At 38.1% G+C, this 26,491-nt stretch overlaps 1 protein-coding gene across 4 annotated transcripts in view; it reads right to left on the reverse strand.

Moving 5' to 3' along the window:
• Usp32 (Ubiquitin specific protease 32) overlaps positions 1–26,491 on the reverse strand; it is a 186,135-nt gene that overhangs the window by 22,245 nt on the left and 137,399 nt on the right. For all 4 annotated transcript variants that reach the window (XM_067115460.1, XM_067115461.1, XM_067115459.1 and 1 more), the window contains 7 exons: positions 21,626–21,744; positions 20,909–21,067; positions 18,524–18,622; positions 17,695–17,786; positions 10,097–10,304; positions 8,876–9,055; positions 472–699 (listed from right to left, as the gene is read on the reverse strand). In XM_067115460.1, coding sequence (XP_066971561.1) covers positions 472–699; positions 8,876–9,055; positions 10,097–10,304; positions 17,695–17,786; positions 18,524–18,622; positions 20,909–21,067; positions 21,626–21,744 — 1,085 coding nt within the window. The remainder of the gene's footprint in view (positions 1–471; positions 700–8,875; positions 9,056–10,096; positions 10,305–17,694; positions 17,787–18,523; positions 18,623–20,908; positions 21,068–21,625; positions 21,745–26,491) is intronic.

The following is a 26,491-nucleotide window of genomic DNA, read 5'->3' on the forward strand; positions in this document are numbered from 1 at the left end:
GAATGAATGTAAGGTACATATAACTCATAAGAGGTTAGCCACAACATCAATTGTATTCTCAACAACTATGGAGAGATAAAATGCTAACAAACAGAGTTCCCACCCCAGACATGAGCTCAATAGTTTCACCAGTATACAATGAAAAAGGACATTTGGGAGTGACCTGACTACTGAGATTTTCCATGGTTAAATCAAGAGCAAAAATGATTGGGAGCACGTAACAAAATCTTATTTATCTTTCATTGCTATTCCAAACTATATGAATTTAATGACCTTAGTTCTCCATATCTGAAAAACATTTTTGAAATTAAGTTTAATTTCTATCACTGTTAAATAAGATAAAAATCTTTTTCCAACATTAACTTTCCAAGCCAGTCACTGAATGGTTTAAAGTCTCATTAAGCAGGTTGAATGAACTATTTTCATTACCTAAGCAAAAAAATATATAGCTATACATATGTATATACATACTTTGTTTTCAGGAACCATTTCCAAGAAAATGTTGTCCCTATCCTGGAGGCTTGCAAAGTATGCGGCAGGATCCACGCCCTCAAGTTCAGCTTTGTGAAGAAGTATGGTTTGGCGGGGAACAGACGCAAGGTACTCAGTTGGATCGAAGTCTCTTAATGGGAAATCGACAATCTTCTGGCTCTTCACCCATTTATTGCCCACAAATTGAAACCGTTTCAAATGAACAATCTGTTGGAAGAATATATAAACAAATTCTTACTCATAATAAAAATACAAAAAATGGAGTGTAAAACAGAAATGATATAGTTTACATATAGTGCTGAACCATTTTATATAAAATTCTATAAAAAACTGTTTAAAATAATAACTACAGCTGCATATATTCAATAACCCCTTCCTCCATCACATCATTATCCCCAGCATGGGTACTACCATAATTACAGTGTACATTGCATGGCACACTGTAGCACACCTCAGCAGCATTTCTTCTGCCTTTTGCTTTCCATTCATTCTCTTTTGTCTATTGCCAACAAGCTGTTTAACTCTTTAAACCTTACCTTGCTCCAAATTACAACTTCTAATTCAATAGCTAATCATTCAGGAGTGCCTCAATAGTCTAGTTCTAAATCACATAGCTTCTCTATGCTTCTGATCACAAAGCCTAATTTATGACAAGTGAGTTAAAACCTTCATGCTTACTCATGATTTAGTATTACACATTTCAAAGTTATCACATTACAAACACATTAATCACCAAAAGTACCCAATATCTCTTAGGGTTTGCTAAACGCATAAAAGAAAATCAATAAAATCTAAGCTTCTCCCATCATTCAAGCTAAACTGATCCCTAAACATGACAAATTTAAATTAATTTGTATTTTCCATTGCTAACAAACCTACGGTCTTAACATTAGGATAAATCTTCTGGTGCCAGCTGGAAACCGGGAAAAATAAAAATAAGAATTGTTTATGCAAGGAACTGGTGGCCTCAGTGTCTGTCATGGAGATGAGGTGGGATGCGGCCAGCGACCCAATCTCAACCCCAGGACATGTCAGTTTTCTTCAAGCCAATGATAACTGAAAGAGGGGCTGCTACAGGTGGGCAGTAAATGTTAAGACCGCAGGTTTGTTATCTATGGAAAATACAAAATAATTCAAATTTGTCATTTGTTCATACGCAGAACAAAGCTGGGTCTTAACATTAGGATAGACTCACTCTTGGTGGGAGGTAAGGGAATCCTGAACTGACTGGAGGTTTGGTACACCCGGTCATACTTCCTGAATAAGAGAATTCAAAGGAAGGAGACCTAAGCCTCTGATCAGTTAGATATATGGGTATCGAACAGTCAGATTACTGGGCTAAGTCCAATGCAGTAACTCATTGCATCAGAGAAAGTTAAAGAGCTATATCTGTTCAGATAACAAACTAAGGTAGCCACCTATACTTGTTTGTTATTATTCCTCTCCTTGTTAGAGAGAGAAAGGGTTTGCTACTGCTAGGCATATTCGTGTAGAATAAAAACAAACCAATAGCAAGGTTACTGTGCTCATCTATATCTGGCCTGTTCCAGTGTATAAATGGGACCATCTTCTTACCACCCTTAGGTAGAAAAGAAAGAAAAAAGGGAGAAGGAAAAGAGACCAGTCATCTCAATCATCCTCACTTTCATACCATCATCTTAGGCAAGATACAAAACTGTCCCGCTAGGGGCACTGGATGAACTACACAACTTGTTGAGCAGCCACCACTGGACCCAAGGAAAAAGTGTCCAAGGACCTATGGGCAATGTTCCTTAGGTAGAAGGAAGTGAACGTGGTTTGACAGAGCCAAGAACCAGCATACAGGATACTTAAAACAGATAAGTTCTTCTTGAATACCAAAGAGGAGCTTAGTCCTCTAATGCCAGGTGCTCTTGCATGCACAGTACTGGGAGTATACAATGAAGATGAGGAGTAGGCTTGCCTAATTACTTCATGAAGTAAAAACAAAATAGTATTCTTGGACACTTCTTTCTTGATCCGGCCTGTGCTAACACAAAGTCTTTGGCATCCCGATCTGAGATGTCCAGTTCTTTTTAGATAGCAACGCAGTGCTCTGATGGGACAAAGGAGCAATTCATCTGGATCGTCATTAACGAAATCCCTAAGGAAGGGATGGAAAAGGAGGTAAACCTGTCATCATGAACCGAGGGGTTTTGAGTCTTAGCCATGAATTCTGGGACAAATTCGAACGCTACTGACTTCCAACCCCTGGTGCGTTGAACATCGAAAGCTAGGCCATGGAGTTCACCCACTCTCTTCGAAGAAGCCAAGGCTAGAAGGAAAACCATCTTGAGGGTTAAGTTCCTGTATGATGAGTGACGCGGTGGTTTGTATGGGGCTTGAGTGAGACTAGTTAGCACCAGAGTCAGATCCCAGGCAGGGGGTTTACTTTTCCAGGAGAACAAGACTGTTCAAAACTTTTAAGCAGCATAGAGATTCCCAAGACGAAGTTAGGTCCATGTCTCAAATGAAGAACCAGTCCCAAGGCAGCCCTGTAGCCCCTAATGACGGAAAAAGAAAGGGGTTTTTCCGTTCTAAGGAACATCAGAAAATCGGCTAGTAGCTGAATAGAGGTTCCGAGTGGAGAGAAACCCCGTCAACGACACCAATCACAGTAGACAGCCCATTTCCCGATACACGGTTGAAGAAGACTCTCTGAGGTAACAGACATCTGTGTCGCTGCTCTGCGAGAAAAGCCTTTTGCTCGCAGGAGATACTGGATAGTCTCCAAACGTGAAGAGACAGGGATATTATCGACTGATGTTATCGCTCTACATGAGGTTGACAAAGAAGATTGTGCCAAGGGGGTATTTCTCTCGGAACAGCTGAGAGCAAAGTTAGAAGATCCAGGAACCATTCTTCTTGAGGTCATAAAGGAGCTACAAGGGTCATTCTGAGATTCTGGGAAATCATCATCCTATTCAGGACATGACGGATCAGGCAAAAGAGGGGAAAGGCGTAGACGTCCAGGTTGTCCCAAGAATGTTGAAGGGCATCCTCTGCCACGGTGAAGAGATCTGGAAACTGAACAATAGACCTCTAGCTTCCTGTTGAACCTTGTCACGAAGAGGTCTATCATTGGTCTCCCCCACAGATGAAAAAGCCTCTCTGCCACCTCCTGATGCAGAGACCACTCTGTCCCTAAAACCTGTCCCCGATGCCTTAGCTTGTCAGCCACTACATTCCTCTTGCCTGGAATGTACCTGGCCATGAGGTCCACTGAGTTGATAGACCACTGGTGTAACTGGACCGTTATCAAGTGAAGTTTGCATGACACTTAGATGCCCCCTTTGTTCACATAAGCTACCACTGTAGTGTTGTCTGACATCAGAACAACAGAGTGCCCCATCACCCTTTCTTGAAACTCTAGAAGTGCTAGGAAGGTTGCTTTTAGCTTTAGCACATTGATGTGAAGTTTCTGTCCTGAGGACTCCACACACCTGAAGTCAGGAGATCTTCTAGATGTGCTTCCCAACCTTCGAAAGAAGCGTCCGAGAACAGAAGGAGCTCCGGAGAGGGGCAAATGAAGAGGCACTCCCACTGTCAGGTTTTCATCGTCCAACCATTACAGAAGGTTGCTTCTTACCTCTGTTGATGAGGAGAGTCCCTTGCTGGAGACCAAAATTCCCTCAGCCTCCACTGCGGGGGAACAAAGATGAAGATGCCCAAGAGGAACCAGCTTCTCTAGCGATGCCAAAAGTCCTAGGATCACTTGCCATTGCCGAGCCGGTTGGTTTCGTTCGGATAGGAAGGAGCGAGCCACTGCCCTGAACTTTTCTATCCTCTGATCCAATGGGAAGCCCTTGACAAGGCAGTGTCTATGATCATTCCCAGGTAAAGGATTCTTTGACTGGTTTGAAGATTGGACTTTTCCAAATTTATGACAATGCCTAAGCCGCGACAAAATTGGAGAATACAATCCCTGTCTCGAATTATCTTTTCTTGAGAACTCGCAAAGACCAGCCAGTTGTCGAGATATCTTAGGAGGCGAATTCCCTGGGGAGCTGTTTTCAGACTGAAGCAAAGGACCTTGAACTGGAACACCAGTTCTCTGTGACTAAAGAGAAGGAACTTTCAGAAAGAGGGATGAACAGGGATCTAGAAGTAAGTGCCCTTCAAATCTATGGTCAGCATGTAGTTACTGTCTCCGGCTTCCAAGACTGTTCGAGGAGTCTCCATCTTGAACCTCGTCTTTCTGATAGAGGTTCAACGTTGAAAGGTCTATCACCGGTCTCCAATCGCCAGTTGCCTTGGGGACTAAGATGACTCAGCTGTAGAACCCTGGGGAAGGATGATTTAACTGCTCTACAGCTCCATTCTCCCTCATCTCCCTCACTTCTTTTTGGAGAGCTAGGTGTTTCGGAGAGCCTTGGGCGTAAGTGTGGTGGGGGAGAGGACGATCAGAGAGAGGGGGAGCGAAATCAAAAGGTAGTAGATACCCTACTTGAAGGACATCTACTACCCACGGCTCAGCTCCATAATTCTGCCACGTAGCCCAGTGGCTCACCAGGCATCCCCCCACTGGTGGCACAGAGCGGGGAGGGGCGCCCACTCTACCATCTACTTCCCCTACCTCTGCCCCTGTTTCCCATTCCTGGTCTGGTAGAGCGAGACTGAAAGGGATGTTTTGGGAAGGCTTCTTCGGTGGCAAAACAGGCTCGGAAGTCTTGATTGTAAAAGGAGGTCTTATAGGCTTCTAAGGAGGCAGCTGCGGATTCTGCCTTGCTTTACTCACTGCTTGTTGGATGAGATGATCATTGTTGGATCGATGCCTGTCGACAGCTGCATCCAATTGATCCCTGGGGAAAAGCAGCTGGGAGTCCAGAATATTGCCATTCCTCAAGGATACCAAGGAATCCACATCGACAAACCGAGCCACTTTGGAGAGGGCTGCGTCTCTCCTCATCAGCAGGTTATTAGCCCACATATTAGCAGTCAGAAGGGTAAGGTAGGAAACAGCCTTAGCACCAGATTGCAACAATCTGATGTAAGCTAAGCTATTGACTTTACTCCTTGACGAAAGGGAAGAAGAAATCTTGGCAATAGCTGAAGACAACAAATCCAGCCAAGAAACAGTTTGGAAGGTAGAAGATGCAGTCGACTCCAAAGAACCAGCTTCTTGACAGGAAAGGGAAGAACCTTCTGCTCTGACCTGATCCAGAGTCAAACCCGGGTTCAGACGGACAACATTGGAGTTGACCTGTCTATTCACAAGAGGCACGAGAGGCATTGCATAATACTTCTTGTTGCAAGGAAGAGGAGGAGGGAGAAACTTAAACGATCTGCCAGAACGAAGGGAGTTACCTTGTCCCAAAATCAAGGAGTTTATATGATTAAGGACAGAGTCAATGTGACTGGAACAAGGCACCTCAAATGATGACTTAAGAGTCCTTCTTTGGTCCCAGCAAGGCTTCTATTCCTGTCAGAATGATCATAGAAGGAGTCACAGTCTTTTTAGAAAGATTACTGAATGAATGAGATCAATAAGCTCTTCATAAGAAGAAAGAAACTGATTCTCCAAATCCTCCGCCTCCTGGACATGAGGATCCCCGTCCACCTCCTCCAAAGGATTTGCAGGGTTTAAAACCATAGCATAAGATCTGTCAGATCCTAATACCTTCACGGGAGCTTGAAGTTTCGAAATAGAGGGAAGAGAGAGGTCTCTATCACAGGTTCGAGATGCAGGAGACCCTTTCTCGTACGACAGACATGCATCATCCTGTAGCCCACATCCACAGACGCGGGAAGACGAACAACAGCCACGGACATGGGAAGGTGAACGATGGCCATGGATGTAGAGAGTCACAACAGCCATGGATACAGGAAGGCGAATGACAGCTGTGGCTGCTGGAAGACGAACAACGGCCGTGGATGTGGGAAGGCGAATGATGGCCGTGGATGCGGGAAGGCGAACGACAGATGTGGACCTTTCTTGAAGACCGCAATGAGGAACGTCATCGAGAACAGTGAAGCAGCAAGTCAGATGAAGAACCACTTTCGTGCCCGAGGAAAACAGGAGAGAAATCACGACGGCCGTGTCTATCCCTACGTCCATGTTCGAGAGAATCAGGAGAGGAATCATGATTTCTTCCAGAAGATCATGATCTGGAACGAAGACGTCTAGGAGGTGTAGGCCTGACAAGACTTCTAGGAGGTTCTACCACTCAGGTTTTCTTGATTGGAGCCTTGTTGTCCTTCCTCCCAACTTGAACAGGACGTGTTGGAGAAGAAGGAACACGTATGTGTGAGGGAGAAAAATGGCTGTGGGCCAAAGGCGAAGAAGAAGAGATGATGTTCTGTTTAATGGGGAGAGGAGCTGCAACAAAATCCTTAACCCTTAAGGGACGGGCTAACTATATATCATGCAACCACGCCAGACCGGGCAAACTTTAAGGTTGGCCAATTTAAGAACATATACATCAATGGAAAGCAGAAGATATGCAAATGCACATGGTGTAAGAAAAAAAATTCTAAACAATTTTCCCTACCTTCCACGGGAAGTTGAAAGTGACTATTAACAACCCTGTGTGGGGCCTCTTTCACAAAACATTAGTAAATTTTACCAAGTTATACATGTTTTTTCTAATTATTTTATTTTATTTTGTAAAAATATAATTACACCTCACAAAATATCATAACAGATAAGAAATAAAATTAGTAACAAAGTGTGAGCATATTTGTTGTAAAATATCTACGTAAATTTACTGAGAACGGAAATGCAGTAACTTTTTTTGGATTTATACATGTTTTTCTAATATTTCTTTGAAAAATTACAATTATAACTGACATCATATCGTAAAAGATAACTAAAACCAGCAGCAATTCCTGGGTATATTTATGAGCAAATAAATAAAAAGACGTCATAGGAGAGAAAGGAGCAAGACATTCCCCCTTCGAGGCAAAAACAATACTAAATTCCATGAGATACCCACAACTGAGCTGAGCTGAATTCTTTAGTTGCCACAATTTATTTATGGACCACTGGGGTATTGGAAACTCTTTCCTGCTCGATACAGCCAAATCACACTGTGTGTAATATCAATACTACTCAGAGAGGATCCGTCCACCACCCAAAACCTGTTTAAGATCCTCTATTGAGGGGATCCGTCCATTAAGGGTTAATCCTCCAATGACTGATGCGGGAACGGACAGAGGGGTAGACGACAAAGAGGAGGCAGATGATGAAGACAAAGAAGGAGATCTACACTGTTTTTTCTTACAAAAACAGCTGTATTTCACTCGAAGAGCAGAGCCGACAGTGTTGAGTACAGTCTGAATGAGAGAAGGAGCAGACGGCGCAGCCACAGATGACGTCATAGTAGAGAGAACCAATGGCATCTCGCTGGTAGGTATAATGCAAGACCCAGTAGAGCGAAGGCCGGGAGGGTTGGGAACTGTCATGGAAGTCAACATAGGAATGTGTGAAGACATGAAATGGGACAGCAGGCCATCTAAGGTTGGCACCTCTGATAGGCCTAACGAAGCCCAAACAACTGACATCTGCGCATCTGAATCTGAAATAGAGGAAAAAGACGGCACTGCTCCCACCCTCCCAGGAGGAGAAAGTTAGCCCCACAAGAGAGACAGGGCAGCATGAGGCAAATTCATAGAACCTTCTCCCTAAACTTCCAAAGACAAATCAATGGAAGAAAAGGAAGGAGACACAAGGGAAGAAGCAGAACAACGGGGAACCTGAGGAACATCCATCGAAGGAGGAGAAAATCCTTCCCAAGATGGCGCCTCCAACTTTCTCCTGTGCTGCTGCTTCTTGGCAAATCTCTTCCTCTGCGCAGGAGGCCAAGAACAACACTCAGGGCAAGGGTTAGTCACATTACAATCATTCGATCTACACCTACTACAAGCTGAATGGGGGTCAGTCTCAAAGGAAGCCATATAATGCGAGCAAGGAAAGGAGCCTACTCCAGGACATTTTCTCTGAAGCTTACGAGAACTTTTAGCTGGGTTTTGGGACTGACTGCATGATAAAAACCAAAACAAACACAGTGATCACAAAAACAAACAAAAAACAGGGGCAAAGGCAAAAACAACAGGCTATGGTAAGGAAGAAGAGAAAGATATGACCTCTCAATGACGGTAAGAAGAAAACTGATACGTCATGGGGCTGAGATTGGGTCGCTGGCTGCATCCCACCTCATCTCCATGACAGATGTCAGATGCCACCAATTCCTTGCATAAACAATTCTTGTTTTTATTTTTACCGGTTTCCAGCTGGCGCCAGAAGATTTATCCTAATGTTAAGACCCAGGTTCCATGTATGAACAAAGCCAGTTTATAAAATAATAATCAGTTGAAAAGCTTAAAACACTGAACGTCCTATAAATCAAAACAATGCTGGACTTACCAAAATTGGAGGAAGTCTCCAAATCTGTAGCTTTTTTGCCGCTTGCTGAAGCTTTTTACACCTATCGCAAGAATACTCCAACGTCTCCTCAGAACAAAATGCTTCTAAACAATCTGATAATGCAATTGGTTCCACATGCTTACGTCTCATCTCATCCACGCTGGTGTGGTCTAAGAAGACCTGTTGAAAACAAAGTGGCATAATTAGATAAATTGGAAAATTCCCAGTATCAAAATAAGCACTACTGTATATATATACCATAAGTCTATGATTAATGATCCTTTCAGAAGTTACAATTTCAAAGTGCTGATAATCAAACTATTTGACAGTGCATTAACTACTAATCTACACGTTGGAAAAGTAACCAAGTAAAATAAATGATAGCCAAAGCAACTGGCAGGTTATGTTAGAACTAGTTACACTAAACTACCAAAACAAGCCACATAGTTCACATATGTTTTTGTGATTAGTTAACCTGTCATGTTAGGAAACTGGCCCTCCAAATAAAATTTTTATATACCAACAAAAAGATAAACAGACATTTAAATAAACTAAAAATACTGAAGAACCAAAATCTCCCAAACTAACATGAAATTGAAGACTACATCCCTTCGTCACCAGCCTTTTAAGAGGAGAGAAGCTCTGATTTGAAAATGATTGATGTACAAAACTCCGATACCCTAAAGTATGACAGAAGTAGTGATACACTAGGCAAAGATCATGTAAGTGCTTTTTAGTGAAACCAATAAACCTGGCTAAATTTTGATGCAGCAATGGGGAACAACTTTCAACTGAGCTCTGATAGTACCAAAAAAGAATTCCTAAGTTTCTGAATTCAAAGTCTTGCAAACAACAGACTATATTGGATATTAAGTGAAAGCTTTGAAGTTCTTCAAACCTTTAGCTGAAACAAATATCTGACTGCAGCTCTGAAACTGTAACAGCACTAGTATAAGGGAGAACTTGGTAATGTTTCAGAACTTCCACAGACACAAATATTTGATTAAAACTCTGAAACTGTAACAGCACTGGAATAAAGGAGAACTTAGCAATGTTTCAGAACTTCATCTGAAACAAATATTTTCATTGTAGCAATGAAACTGTAACATCACTGGAATAAGGGAGAACTTAGTAATGTCTCAGAACTTTAACTGAAACAAATATTTGATTGTAGCTCTAAAACTGTAACAGCACTGCACTGGTATAAACACTGAGGCTAACCCTTTCCAAAGCTGACTGATAACGAAGATGAAGAGCAGTGGGATCCCAATCTATGGCCAAAAACGCAGCATTCATTGAGAAAACGTCATCATCACAAGGTAACTGACATCCACGGCAGAATCTGTACCAAGGGCACCATGCACACAACAGTCCTTCTCTCTCCACGACACGCAATACAAATGGGAATTCATAGCCAAGACTATCATCGCTGTAAAATAAAAAAAAAAGGCATTAGTGAAACAAAACAATAATAATATAGCAAAGAAATATATCTGCTCAGTTACCAAAGATATCATCAACATACTCAAGAGCTTTTTTTTAGTATTTACAATACAGGGAATCTCAGCATTCTGTAGTTTATTAATTTAGTAATGTAGTCATTAGTTTCGTCATCAAGGAGTTACCTTCCATGGTCTACCAGAGCTCCATGGTGACCAAACTAATATCAAAGAATTCTCTTCAGTTGGTCTTTTTGGCCAGGTGCAGTAAACACCCTATTCGCGTTCTCACGATTCGCAGACTCATGTATTTGCAGATTTCTCTGTGGAACGTATCTACCCCTTATTCGAGGAAATTTCGCCCATTCGCGGTATTTTTCACTGAGAAATATTCACTAATTACTGTATTTTCATATAATTTTCATGATTAAACGCACTTTTTGTGATAAAACTATTAACCATTAAACGGCGAGCCTCTATTTACAAAAGTGTCTGCCATATGCCGGCGGGGTTTGGGAGTTAGCGCCAAAGCGGAAAGAAAGTTTTTTTCAAAAATTCACAGCACGTTTAGTTTTTAAGATTAAGAGTTCATTTTTGGCTCCTTTTTTTCTCATTGCCTGAAGTTTAGTATATACAACCATCAGAAATGAAAAAAAAATATCATTATCATATATAAATATTGGAATATATGACAGCGCAAAAAAAAATTTCACATATAATTGTATACAAATCGCCCTGTGAGCAAAAGGGTTAAAACTAATGAGCTGTTTCTTTTTTGTTGTTTTGTACACTAAATTGCAATGATTTTGGTATATAAAAAATTGTAAAACAATCAAAGCAACACAGAGAAAATATTATTACAAAATGATGCATGAATTCTTAACGCTCAGACGTAACAAAAAGTTTTTTTAAAAAATTCACCATAAATTGAAATATTGTGCTAGAGACTTCCCGTTTGTTGTAAAATGAAGGTAAATGATTGAATATTACTAGAATGTAAGATTTTTAGCTTACAATTGCATTTTTCGACCATTTCGGTCAAGTCAAAGTTGACCGAAGGTTGAAATTTTGGCACATCGTGATTTATATGAAAATGTCAAAATTGATAAAAGCTACAACCATGAGTTATTTTTTGTTGTATTTTACATGAAATTGCACACATTTTCATATATAAAACTTTATGTAACGGCTAATAGAAAACTGTGCAAAAATTACGACAGTGACTAAAGAATTTCTGATTTTGTAAGAGCCTGATGACGTCTTCCAAACACGTGTGTGTTCATGTGTTTGTCGTCCATCGGAGTGGCGAGACGTTTGGCGTCTTCACAAACAGAAACATACACACAGTTTGATACAGAAGATTCTTTGGAACATTATGAGTACATGATAGAATGCTTGCATGGCAATGCAAGTAGTGGTAATAGCCCTATACTGAGTTAAGAAAGAACAAATAAGCCCAGGATTATATATAAACAGGATACTCTTCACGGCCTGTTGTCTCTCCCCTTCATACTCCAAACAGCATACGGCAAGTCCTCAAAAGGTTCCTTGTACAGCCCAGAGTCTCCAGACAGCAATCAGAACGTATGATGGGCCTCCTGCAGTTTGCATCAGTAATAGATCCAATACTTAGACTGCAACTAAAAATGTGAACAAGTTCTGGCTATTGCATGCAAGAAAAAAGATGTGAGACTGACCTCATCACAAGAGTAAAAAAGTTAAGGAGATACTTTGGCCTTGGATCTGGAAGGAATTTCTGGCAAAACAGGTCACCCTGACCCCTCCATCTGTATCAGTGACAATACACACAGATTCCTCGTTGACAGGTTGGGAGGACATTGGGAGGATTGTCAGGTGGCAGGGAGGTGATCAGCTACTCTGAGGAATTCTTATATCAATTTCCTGGAGCTGATGGCTGTCTTTTTGTCTCAAAAAACTCAAACCTCCAGAAGAGAGAGAGAGACAACATAACTACAATATCCTACATCAAGAGGTCGCAATCACGTTCACCTCCTCTCAATATATGATAATGCTAGCCATCTTCGGATGGTGCGAGCAAGAAAGTGGCACATGTCTGCAATTCACTTCACAGGGTCTCTCAACGTAATAGCACTCTCTTATTGAGGAAAGCGACAGCTTCCACAGAGTGGATGTTGGACAACCACTCTTTTCAAACAACAGCCAGCATGCTTCCACAACCGGAAGTGGACCCGTTCACCAAGTACGAGAATCAAAAACTCCTAATACTGTATATGAGTCTCCAAACAAGGACAGTCAAGCAACAGCAAGAGATGCCTTCCTAAAAACTGGAACAAGGGGAGGGTATATCTTTTTCCTCCACTGTGCTAGATTTCGAAGGTTTTGAGCAAACTTCTAACCTTCAAAGGAACACCTTACTTAATAGCCCTAAATTGGCCAAATAGGCATTGGTTCCTATTACTTCAACAACGGACGAAAAGGGCAATTCCACTATCGTCCACTGTTCTATCCCAGACAGTAGGAGGGAAAGTCATCTATGCATCCTCCTTTCGGAACTGAGACCTTCAAGTATGGATTTTTAAAAAATAACTCTCGTGAAAATTACTCACCCAACATTGCTAGGTATCTAGTGCAAAAATTACAGACATCATCTCTCTGACAATACCAGTCCATATGGAAGATATGATAAAATTATATCCATACTGAGAGCCCAGTTGAGATTCCTATAAGAAACACTTTAATTTTCTTGTATATCCTTCTGAAGACAAATGCCTTGTGGTTACAACAGTCATGGCATACAAGGCTGCATTAACGGAACCCTTGCTTTATGGATTCAAGATTGACTCTAATACAGAAGTTGTCACTTGCCTTGTGCAGTCTTTTGCTCTACAAAGGCCCACTCCAGAAAGGCTTCCAATTACTTGGTCCATGAACAAGGTGCTTAGACTTCTATCAACCCCTCAATTCAGTGGACCCAATGCAACCACAACGCACATGCTACAAAAGGTGATCTTCTTGATTGCATTAGCATCAGGAGCTCGTATTAGTGAACTGGGCTCTCTTAGACAAGGACGATGCATCATGCAAACAACTGACCATCAATTATTATTGTCCCCTGGCCCATCATTCCTGGCCAAGAATGAGCATCCTTTAAAAAGGAAATCTATTCTTGTAAGAAAACTCAATTTACCAGACAAGACATTATGCTTGGTTCAAGCACTTAAGGTTTCCTAGAAGTCATGGCAGACATCCCAAAGGGTCCGATTTTCCTACACCCTAGCACAAACTAACCACTCTCCCTACAGGGGCTGAGAATGATTGTAGTGTTTCTCATCAACAAGGTAAATCCACACTCCTTTCCTAGGTCACATGATATTAGGAAAGTAAGTACATCGTTGGCCTTCTAAAGAAATGTCTCTTTCGAAGAAGTCTCCGAATGTACAGGGTGGTCATCAGTTAAATTAATGCCATGTGCTCGAACAAATTCGACTATACTGTGTATCAGTAGGTGGCATGATTAGTCTTAACCCCTAGGTGCTACAGCAGAAAACCAGGGGTCTTATTGACGGTGAGTGTGCTATCGCTGGGAGAAGGGCGACAGCACTGCAAACAAACCCAGCATGCTTAGGTAAGCCACTGCAGAACTACATCCTAAAATGTAAGTTTGTGTACAGTTTCTTGTTCCTTGATACCAAAACATGAAGAGTATTTGGAATAAAGAATGGGACTTGAAATCTGTGGCTTGACCTCAGACCAGAAATGTTTTTCCCTTTGGGGTGTTGGGATTAAAAATTGAGAGCTTAAACCTTTTTCGTCACCTCTCAATTTCTGTGTAAAGCTCCTTGAAAAAAAAAGTTAAGTATATCTCAGTTTAACCAGACCACTGAGCTGGTTAACAGCTCTCCTAGGGCTGTCCCAAAGGATTAGATTTATTTTACATGGCTAAGAACCAACTGGTTACTGAAACTAGCGACTATGCTATCAAAAAACAGGTTTTGATGTAGGACAAACCTATTTTTGGTAGTAGCTGTTGAGTCCTCAAAACCCTCCCATTTCCCTGATGAAAAGACATGGGATTTGGGCAAGGGATCATCCTGCACTGACCAACAGAGAGTAATGGCTCCTTGGTCTTTAACGGCCTGGTTTTAAACAAGAGGGCGGATGCGCATGCGCAATAGTCACTTCTCTTTCTTGCAGGTTCTTTTGACGCTGGAAAAACTGGGTATATCTTCACTCAAGATATGGGAAAGTGCCCTCTTATCTCTGAGTCCATTATATACTCCATCACGTGTTATAATGTTCATCATTATGATACAATACCTGGCAAAAAAGACCAACTAAAAGAGAATTCTTTGGTATTAGTTTGGTCACCATGGAGCTCTGGTAGACCATGGAAGGTAACTCCTTGAGTATTCAACAGCGACTACCAAAAATAGGTTTTTCCTACATAAAAACCTGTTTTTTAACAAGGTCCCTTAAAACTGCGGATATAGAAAATCATGTATACAATGAGTTTTAAATATAAAATATTTGCCTCATTACACACATAACACAGGAGTCTATTCACCAGCTTTAAAGACCCAAAAGAGTTTTAAAGTCAATGACTGCTAGATGCCTTAAAGCCTAAAGAAGGCCACTTAAAATCATGTTTGTTTAAAAACATACAGTACACATGTTCTTTATTAACCATAGAAGTGCGACAAAATCTCAAAGATTCCTTGGGAAAAATAACTCCCTGACTTTTGCTTTATTTCACTCAAGGGAATTAATTAGCTGCCATTTTTATGTAAATAAAACAAGTGGTCTTACAATCCTACATATTTTTTAAATTCCATTAACCCTTAAATGCTGAGCCTCTATTTACAAAAACGTCTCCCGTATGCTGGCGGCGTTCGGGAGCTAGCGCCGAAGCGGAAAAAAAGTTTTTTAAAAAAATCACAGCACGCTTAGTTTTTAAGATTAAGAGTTCATTTTTGGCTCCTTTTTTTGTCATTGCCTGAAGTTTAGTATGCAACCATCAGAAATGAAAAAAAATATCATTATCATATATGAATATTGAAATATATGACAGTGCAAAAAAAAATTTTCATATATAATTTTATACAAATCGCGCTGTGAGCAAAACGGTTAAAGATAACAGGTTATTTTATTTTTCTTTGTATTGTACACTAAATTGCGATGATTTTGGTATATAACAAATTGTAAAACGATCAAAGCAACACAGAGAAAAATATCACAAAATGATGCATGAATTAAAGTAACGCATGGACGTAAAAAAATGTTTTTTTCAAAAATTCACCATAAATCGAAATATATTGCTAGAGACTTCCAGTTTGTTGAAAAATGAAGCTAATTGATTGAATATTACTAGACTGTAAGTGTTTTAGCTTACAATTGCAGTTTTCGACCATTTCGGTCGAGTTAAAGTTGACCGAAAGTCGAATTTTTTTTATTTATCGTGATTTATATGAATATATTTCAAAACTGATAAAAGCTACAACCATGAGTTATTTTCTGTTGTATTGTACATGAAATTGCACACATTTTCATATATAAAACTTTATGTAACGACTAATATAAAACGGTGCAAATATTACGACAACGTGGCCGAAAGAATTTCTGAGATGTTCGGCGAGTTACAGCGGGACGTAAGGAAAATGTTTTTCAAAAAATTCACCATAAATCGAAATATTGTACTAGAGACTTCCAATTTATTGCGACTGAAGGTTGAAATTTTGGCAGTTATCGTGATTTATGTGAAAATATTTCAAAACTGATAAAAGCTACAACCATGAGCTATTTGCTGTTGTATTCTACATGAAATTGTGCACATTTTCATATATAAAAGTTTATGTAATGACTAATGTAAAACGATGCAAACATTACGACAACGTGACGAAAGAATTTCTGAGATGTTCGGCAGAGTTACGTAGCAAGAGGCGTAAGGAAAAAGTTTTTTTTTTCAGAAATTCACCATAAATCGAAATATTGTGCTAGAGGCTTCCAGTTTGTTGCAAAATGAAGGTACATGATTGAATATTACTAGAATGTAAGAGTTTTAGCTTATAATTGCGTTTTTACCATTTCGGTCGAGTTAAAGTTGACCGAAGCTTGAAATTTTGGCAGTTATTGTGATTTATATGAAAATATTTCAAAACTGATAAAGGCTACAACCATGAGTTATTTTCTGTTGTATTCTACATGAAATTGCACACATTTCCATATATAAAACTTTATGTAACAACTAATATAAAACAGTGCAAACATTACGACAACGTGACGAAAGAATTTTCTGGCGTGGACGTAAGGAAAAAGTTTTTCAAAAATTCACCATAAATCGAAATATTGTGCTAGAGACTTCCAATTTGTTGCAAAATGAAGGTAAATGATTGAATATTACTAGAGAATTTAAGAGTTTTAGCTTACAATTGCGTTTTTGACCATTTCGGTTGAGTCAAAGTAGACCAAAGGTTGAAATTTTGGCAGTTATCGTGGTTTATATGAAAATATTTCCAAACTGATAAAAGCTACAACCATGAGTTGTATTTTGCTGTATTGTACATGAAATTGTGCACATTTTCATATATAAAACTTTATGTAACGGCTAATATAAAACAGTGCAAAAATTACGACAAAATGACGAAAGAATTTATGAAATTTTCGGCCGAGTTACCGCGCGGCGTAAGGAAAAAGCTTTTTTCAAAAATTCACCATAAATCGAAATATTGTGCTAGAGACTTCCAATTTGTTGCAAAATGAAGGTACATGATTGAATATTACTAGAATGTAAGAGTTTTAGCTTACAATTGCGTTTTTCGACCATTTCGGTCGAGTCAAAGTTGACCGAAGGTTGACATTTTTTGTAGTCGACGTACGGTACGTCCACTTGACACCCAACAGACAATTTTAGTTGACGTATGATACGTCCAGTAGGCGTTTAAGGGTTAATACTTATGACAAAACATAACTAACCATACACTGAAATTTCACCATTATCTCACATAAGAAATATCAAAATGACTGGCTATCGATGTCAGTATAATTTATGAGATAGTACTTCAGTGAATAGTCGATCTAAAGACAGGTTATTCTCAAAGCAACATTAAAATTCATGCACTAAAAATTCATCTGTCTTGACTATAAAATAATGGGATTTGCACCCTGTGAAATGGTGAAATTCTCATGGATCATTCATATTATGGAGGGATACCAACTGCATGCAAATCACTAACAACTTCCCTACAAATTGTCTTTTTATAAGATCTGAAGTCCCTCCATTCATTCTGTTCTTCTTTGCACACACTGCCTTAGTTCCCATCTGATCCATGTGCCTATCTTTCCCGTTATATATAGCCTAACTTCCTCCAAAATGAAATTCAAAATGTGCACGACAGTTCTTACCAGTCATGAGCATGATTTGGTCCAGCGGCTTCAGACGGGGGTAAAGGTGACACTAATCTAGAAACTTGCAACCATACACCCTGATATAAGTCCTGCAAAATATAATTCACAACTTTGAATACTGACAAATTCTTCTCTCCTGTATTTAAAAGAGAAAAACAAAAACTGTATAATTTTAATAATAAAATGTGAAATTTCCTAGGTATGAAGAGACACTATGGTAAATGTACCACACAGAAAGTTCATGGATTATAGAAATATATGAATTATATTGCTAACTAAATTCTATTTCTTCCTAAGTACCAGGTCTCAGCAATCATGATTCCTTACAGCAAAAATTACCTACTCAGTCAGCTTGAGTGATATATGTTTTACAAATACTTCAAGTCAAAATCAGATTATGAACAGATCTAAGTTCTTAAGACTAAGTTAGCAGCAGATCCATGTATCCGAGCCCTCAACCTATTACATGTATTGGTAGAGCCATTATCCCAAAGTCGACCCATTCAGCATAATGCTACTAAAATGCAAATTGGAATATTACAGACCAGAAGTGCACTTTTAAAGTTTAGAATATTCCATTACACAACACTGGCCAACAATAACACTTGACAGTTACAATACCATATTCAAATTATTCCTTATTTGTAGAGATGTTTGAACGTAAAAGCTTATCTAATTAAGTTTGGATAGTAAAATATTACCACTTATTAATCAACTCATTCCTTCTGAAAAATGATTTATTTATCAGATTTCTGATGCAGAATTGTAGTGAATGGACATTGCAAAATTAGGATATGACCACCAGAAGAAATCACAGGATACACACCTGACGAGTCGTCGATGCATGGCATGGAACAACAAGGGGTAACCCAAATAAGCTAGGCCTCGTTTTTTGAGATGATAAGAAGTATACCTCTTGCCGCATCTGAAACAGAGTACAGTAGGTTCAGTAAGACACTGATATACAGGCACCAACCAAGTCCTTGTGAAATACAAACATTACTACAGTAAACCCCCAGTATTCGCGGTCTCACAATTCGTGAATTTCTCTATGGAACATATATACACGCTATTTGCTGAAAATTCACCCATTCACGGTATTTTTCACTGAGAAATATTCACTAATAATTACTGTATTTTCATCTCATTTTCATGACTAAATGCACTTTTTGTGATAAAACTATTAATACTCAGGTAATGCTCGAGTTACGATAATTCAATTTTGCAATGGGGTAAGTTCAATTTTGCAATGGGGTAAGCAATTACTGTAATACCGATACGACAATATTTATAAAATATTTTTAAATTTTGCATGGGCGCAGGCAGCAGTGTAATCAGGCAGTGAGACCAAATTACAATAGACATCTTTTCCTCCATCTCTTTATCCCATCTTCTAGTTAAAAAAGTAAAAGAGAATAATAAAAATACTGTTAGTAATGTTATACTCTTGCGTAAATGCGTACAGCCATAAACAACTGACCAATAAACTGTTGTTTTGCTTATAACCAAATCGGATAAAAACAGTCGCTTACCTGGTATTTTAACCATTGTACAGTAATAAACAATTACCGTACGTTATGGCACAAATGAAGTTAAGTAGAATAGGACTGATATATTTTTACATTATACCCTTATTCGCTACGGATAAAAGATCATCAAGGAAATACACTGCTAAATTTAAGCTGCAAGTTGTAGCTGAAGCTCTGAAAACAATGTTCAAGCTACTAATGACTATAATGTAAATTATCGAGCATCAGCAACATGGATGAAACTTGATCGAAATTAAAATTGGAGAGAAAGTATTTTAATAAAAAATACTGGGCAGGAAAGAACACATTATTGCTATTTTTACGCTGATAAATGACAAATACATAGAGCTTGTATTATGATAAAATCGAGTGAAAATAGCGAACAGAATCTTGAATTTTTTTTTACACAAAACAAACGCCCACAAATGGCCATCGTCATCTATTAATGAAAATAATAGATAAATTAATTTCAGAACAAGACGTATTTTAGTCATATTTCCACTTAAAAACACTTCATATCAGAAAAATAACCTTGCTCCATATAAATAAAGTATCTACAGATTCATTTACGCTAACTACAAGCAAGAAAAACGCTCTGAACTGAATTAAATACAGCAAAATAAAACTGTATAAATGATTTCCAAACCAAAACATTGATTGCTATGATTGCAATTTATAATACAATACAAAAACAATATAAGAATATATACAATATTATTGTATACAGTGAATGAAGGCATAACATTTTAAAAGATCCATGGAAAAAATGCATATTCGTTATGCATAATACGATATGTGAATATAGAGTACAGTATAATTTAGGCTAAGCTACCATATATGTATGTATACAATATACCGTAGTGTAGGCTAAGCTAATTCTTGTTTGTTATTCAATTTCTCTTTGTACTGTATTGAATTATCATAAGTCACTTTGCATGAACCTCCAGAATTAGCTGTTTGTACAGAGTATACTTTATACTGTAGGTTAGGCTACCACATATGTATACATGGTATGAATACCCTAATGTAGGCTAGGCTATGTTCGAGATACGTTTTGGTATTTCTTGCGTTTTTTCCAACAAACGGTGTTTTTTTTTGGAACCTAACCCCATCCTAAGTAGGATAACACCTGTGTAAGCATTTTCAGTTTGTTTTGTGTATGTTTGAACTATCAAAATAGGCAGTTCTAAGTGTTTTTAGAAGGGTTCTAAGTATTTGCAGGTTCTAGCTATTCGCAGGGGGGGGAGTACGCATCCCCATGAATATGGGGGGTTAACTGTATATGCATAAAAAAAGAAATAGTAATTAATGTAGTACACCTCTGTTGAGGGTGTATGAATTCAAGTAATATTAAGTTTATATATGCTGTTGGGCATCGTGATTTATAGAATGTTTAAACTGTGTAATGTAATGTTTAAATTAATGTTATGTAATGTTTAAATTACCCCTTTCTCTGCTGAACTGTAAAGAAGAAATCATTAAACTAGAATTTATTACTGTTGTTAATTTAATGTTTCCCAAAAAGATTCTGGGGATATTCTGTGTTTATTTTTTGCACACATACAGCTCTTACGTTGAGAGACAGCTCAATAAAAATTAGATTTTGGGAACAAAATTTAAAACAACTTCAAAGTCCACTCTCCTTAACACATATATTTTCTCCTGATAAATATAAAACTCACCATTTTTCTGTGGAAGGCAATAATAAATCCTTTTTGAGTATTTAAGAGATCGTTGTCATGCTGAATCGATGAAGAGGTGGAAGAAGCAGGTCCAGAGGTGTTTGACGATATACTGCTACTACTGTCTTTCCACTGGATGGGAATACTTACAGATGATTCCTACAATATAAGGAGAGAGAGAGAGAGAGAGAGAGAGAGAGGTGAAAAAAGTGCTCAATGTTTTGTAACACTAATAGTTAAAACATATTTTCTGTGTAAGTGTCCAGACTATAATAACAACAAATGTCAAGTTTTGGAAATAAATTGGTTAGAAAAATATTGTCAGATCATTTTCAATTACCTTAATTATAAGATTTTTTAGAGGCTATAATTTTATAAATATATTCCAAACTTTTAATAAAGAAAATCCTTCAGGCCAGCTCTGTGGTCTGGTTAAACTAATTAATAATAATAATAATAATTAATAATAATAATAATAATAATAATAAAGTATTATTTCTATATCTGTACATGACAGACTTCTTACCTTCTTTTACTTCTATTTTTAGTGGAAAAAACTACCTGCATATACATAGACTGATTATGGATTTATGCACTGATCTCTGGATGCTAAGAGTTAAAAAAGTAAAACTGACTTGATAATAGCAGCTAACTGATTTCCAGGCCACTTGCACACTCAAAGAACATGTTAACATAAAAACTCACAAATTCACTAACCTGCTGTGACTGAATTTGACTAGATACTAAACTTGACTTGCTGCTGAAGACACCGAAGCCTGGCCCCGAAATATGACTCTCATTTGTACCGGTACTCTTGGTGGGACTGCTAATTCCTTCTGTTTACAAAAAGAAAAAAGGAAAATGTCTCAGTGTTCTTAAAATAACTTATCATTCCTCATGTTCAGTATACAGGTTTTTCAACTTAAATCTGGCACCTGATCAGTGTACCTTTCAGAAAAAGGCGATTAGAGCTAGAGTTGTTGTTCTCAATAGGGACTGGTATAGCTCTAACAGCAATACAGTCATAACAGCAAACATGAGGCTTGCTGAACAAGAACTTCAGGGCACCTTATTCATATAAGCACACAACACCTGTGTGAGTTACTCCTGGATAATCATCATTGTTAATATCTCTGCATTCATATGTGTATTAGTTAAGTATCAGTTGATATCAATGGAAACAAGTAGAAAAATGTGCCAAAGTTTCTTCAGCGCAATTGAGTTTTCTGTAGCGTATAAAGCCACAGTGTCATGATCTTCTTGTAACTGTCCACAACTGACAACTTTACAAGTCTCTCGATGTGCTGCAGTATGAAACTCTCAGCTATGACCAGGCAGCGCTCAGTTGCTCCCCAGATGCAGTCAAGTAAAAGTTCGTCAGCGATGCCTCTGGAACTGGACAGTTCAGCGGTGCCAGACACACGATCCATGGCTAACCTTAACCTTAAATAAAATAAAATCTACTATGGCTAGAGGGCTAAAAATTTCGTGTCTGATGATTGGAGAGTGGATAATCAACATACCAATTTGCAGCCCTCTAGCCTCAGTAGTTTTTTAAGATCTGAGGGTGGACAAACAAACAAAGTTATCTCAATAGTTTCCTTTTACAAAAAACTAACACTGATAACGGTTACTCATTAGTCAGTGTCATTCTTTCATGGTAAGCACCATTTCAATATTTGAATAGGTTTGAGGATACAGTAAAATTAGTAACACGCAGTAACTGCTGCACCACTGGAAGTCCGCACAGTCCAAATGTGAGAAAAATTACCTGAAGTCAAAGAAAATTACTACAGTCGAACCTCAAAACTGGCATTCTGTGGTCTGGGAACTCCGATGGTTCGGGTCAATTTTGAACCAGCCGCCATTGGTTTGTTGAGCTGCCATGAGGGTGGCGCCACATTTTGTTTACAACTTCCTGACAGCAAAAATTATCCACATCTCTTTTTTTTATGAAAATAATTGTTAGTAATGAAAATGTATGAAGTCAAATATGTTTTCAATATTAACTTTAAATGAATAAATATATTTTTTTAAAGATTCCATTTGAGAAGGCTCTGCCAAGCCAAACCTTTTAACCAAAACAATGAGGCATTTGGCATCACATGAATTCCTTACTCTTAAAGAGTGCTTGAGACATAGATGATATGGTTTTGATAATTTCTTTTATATAGCTGTATATTTACCCATTCGTTATGCCACCCATGAGATCATATGATGCTAGAGGTGAGAAGTGCAAGCATAAATCTTGCTAGAAAATATTTCTATCCTTCCCCTCCCGTTAGCAAATGTTGTGTTCATTTTCCTCAATAGAGGGTGCGTGCTTTGCTTACTTTTTGACGGCGAAGTGTCAAATGCAGAGTGATCACCAAAATTAATTTTTTTTGTCATTTCATTACCCTCTACAATCAAAATAAATGATGAAGAAACTAATAGCAATATTTATGAAGATAGTAAATTTAGGAGATGAAAAGTCATCACTGATAATATTCTGCAGATTCTGAGAAAAGTAAATTGGTTGACTTATGGTTAGGCTAACTCAGGAATTTAGGCTAAAAATGTAGGCTAAATGTGTTAAATAAAGTACATTATTTTGATAGTGTAGTCACTTCGTCCTCAAGGAGTTACCCTTCCATGGTCTTCCAGAGCTCCATGGTGACCAGAATTCTCTTTTAGCTGGTCTTGTAGCCAGGTATTGAGTCGTAATGATAAAAACTACAACACGTGTTGGGGTATGTAATGGATTAAAAGATAAGAGGGCATTTTCTCTCATCTTCAGCAAAGCTGACCCAGTTTTCCAATGTCAAAACTTGCAAGAAGAAGAAGTGACTATTGCGCATGTGCGTCCACCATATTGTCTACAAGCTGATCTGCACAAGACCAGGGAACCACTACTCTCCTAGTCAAGTCAGAAGAAAGTTCACTGAAAGTCAGCACTCTGTATTTCAGCTTTTTGATTCTCAGTTTTCACTAGCAAGGATCATGGAAACATCTAAAATCAAGAGTTAAGTGCTTATTTTTAACTTCCAGTTAAAATTTTAGTGTTAAACTGTTGAATGGGCAATTAATTTGTGTGTGAAAGTCGGAAACCAGTGATTCTTGCGAGCACATGGTCAGCTCTTACTTACAATCACTGATCGCTAATTGTTAAAAGTGCAAATTGTTTTGAAGAATTTGCCACTCTATTCGGACATTTTAAGTAAAAGAAATGTTCCACAATTTATCATTAATATATGTAGATAAATCCTTTCAGTTAACAATGTCTATAGCCTACATCAGATTCAGTGGGAATAATTTAGACTAGATTAATAGTGGATGTTGTCTGTAGTCTATAACCTAGGATTACATATCATTAAGTATGAACTAAATAACCTAGATTAGGTAGTAACCTAAATTAAGGTAATTAAGAACCTTTTAAGACATTCTCTGCTATGGGCATAGGCAGCAGCCTACTTTACACTAGGGACCCTAGGATTATTAGATAATAACAGGCTGTAAATTTTTCCCTTTTATATAGCCAGCACAGGCAGTCCCCAGTTATCGGTGGGCTTGGTTATTGGTGATCCGGTTTTACGGGGCTTGTCTAGCGATGAAACTCAGCAATTTCAGCACTTAAAATCACTAATTTCTGCTTATCGGCGCCGATAATTGGGTATTGGCACCGATACATACCTAACAGGGGTGCCGATAACCGAAAATCAGCAATTTTCGGCGCCAATAACTGAAAATCAGCAATTTTCGGTGCCGATAAGCCCCAAATTGCCGATTTTCGGTTATCACACCGTCAGAATGGAAACCCCCCCCACCCTAAAACCCAGGACTGCCTGTACACTTAAGCATGATCTGAATAATCCAGGACTAGGCAGTACTTTATATTAGGTTAAGTGATAACCTTTTATGAAACATCCCATTATTGAGGACTACATGAAATAGTAATCTGCGCTAGATGAGATGGTAGCCTAGCTTTAAGGCTACATATTAACCCTTAAGGGATGGGCTGAATACATATTAAACACACCCCTAGACCGGGCAAACTTTAAGGTTGGCCAGTTTAAGAAAACAACACATCAATGGAAAAAGGAAGATATCCAAATGCACATGGTGTAAGAAAAAAAATTCTAAAAGTTTTTTACAATCCTGTGTGAGCCCTCTGTTACACAACACTCGTAAAAATATGCTAATTTTACCAAGTTTTCCAAGTTTTTTCTAATAATTTACTTTATTTTATTTTGTAAAATTAAAATTAAAGCTCACACAATATCATAACAAATAAGAACTAAAATCAGTAACGAATTCTGAGTATATCTGTTGTAAAATATTTACGAGATTTACTGAGATGGGGAGAGCCAGTAACTTTTTAGGAGGTATACATGTTTTTCTAATATTTCTTTGCAAAATTACAATTATAGCTGACATACTACCATACAAAATAAGAACTAAAACCAACAGCAATCCATGGGTATATTTATGAGCAAATAAATAAAAATATGTCATGGGATAGAGAGGGGCAATACCTTCCCCCATCAAGTCTCAAGGCTTACTGACCCCCCTCTGCCCTGTGCTGAGCTACTACGTTGCCTTAAATCATTTATGTACCATTGAAGTGCTATGAATATCTTTCCCGCTAAATTCATCCAATTCGTATGGCACATATTAACCCTTTAATGCCGAAGCCCTATATACAAAAACGTTTCCCGTATGCCGGCAGCGTTCGGTGAGTTAGCGCTGAAGCGGAAAAAGTTTTTTCAAAAAATCACAGAATGCTTAGTTTTTAAGATTAAGAGTTCATTTTTGGCTCATTTTTTTGTCATTGCCTGAAGTTTAGTATGCAACCATCAGAAATGAAAAAAATATCATTATCATATATAAATATTGGAATATATGACAGCGAAAAAAAAAAACTCGTATATAATTGTATACAAATCGCGCTGTAAGCAAAACGGTTAAAGCTAATGAGTTAATTTTTTTTAGTTGTATTGTACACTAAATTGCGATGATTTTGGTATATAACAAATTTTAAAACAATCAAAGCAACACAGAGAAAATATTATCACAAAATGATGCATAAATTCGTAACGCACGGACGTAAAAAAATGTTTTTTTAAAAATTCACCATAAATCGAAATATTGTGCTAGAGACTTCCCATTTGTTGAAAAATGAAGCTAATTGATTGAATATTACTAGACTGTAAGTGTTTGAGCTTACAATTGCAGTTTTCGACCATTTCGGTCGAGTTAAAGTTGACCAAAAGTAGAATTTTTTCTATTTATCGTGATTTATATGAAAATATTTCCAAACTGATAAAAGCTACAACCATCAGTTATTTTTTGTTGTATTGTACATGAAATTGCGCACATTTTCATATATAAAAATTTATGTAACGACTAATTTAAAGTGGTGCAAATATTACGACAACGAGACAAAAGAATTTCTGAGATGTTCGGCCGAGTTACGCTCAGGCGTAAGGAAAATGTTTTTTTAAAATTCACCATAAATCGAAATATTGTGCTAGAGACTTCCAATTTATTGCAAAATGAAGTTAAACGATTGAATATTACTAGAATGTATGAGTTTTAGCTTAC

This window comes from Macrobrachium rosenbergii, chromosome 13 (genome assembly GCF_040412425.1).
Source record: "Macrobrachium rosenbergii isolate ZJJX-2024 chromosome 13, ASM4041242v1, whole genome shotgun sequence".
In the NCBI taxonomy this organism is placed as follows: Eukaryota; Metazoa; Arthropoda; class Malacostraca; order Decapoda; family Palaemonidae; genus Macrobrachium; species Macrobrachium rosenbergii.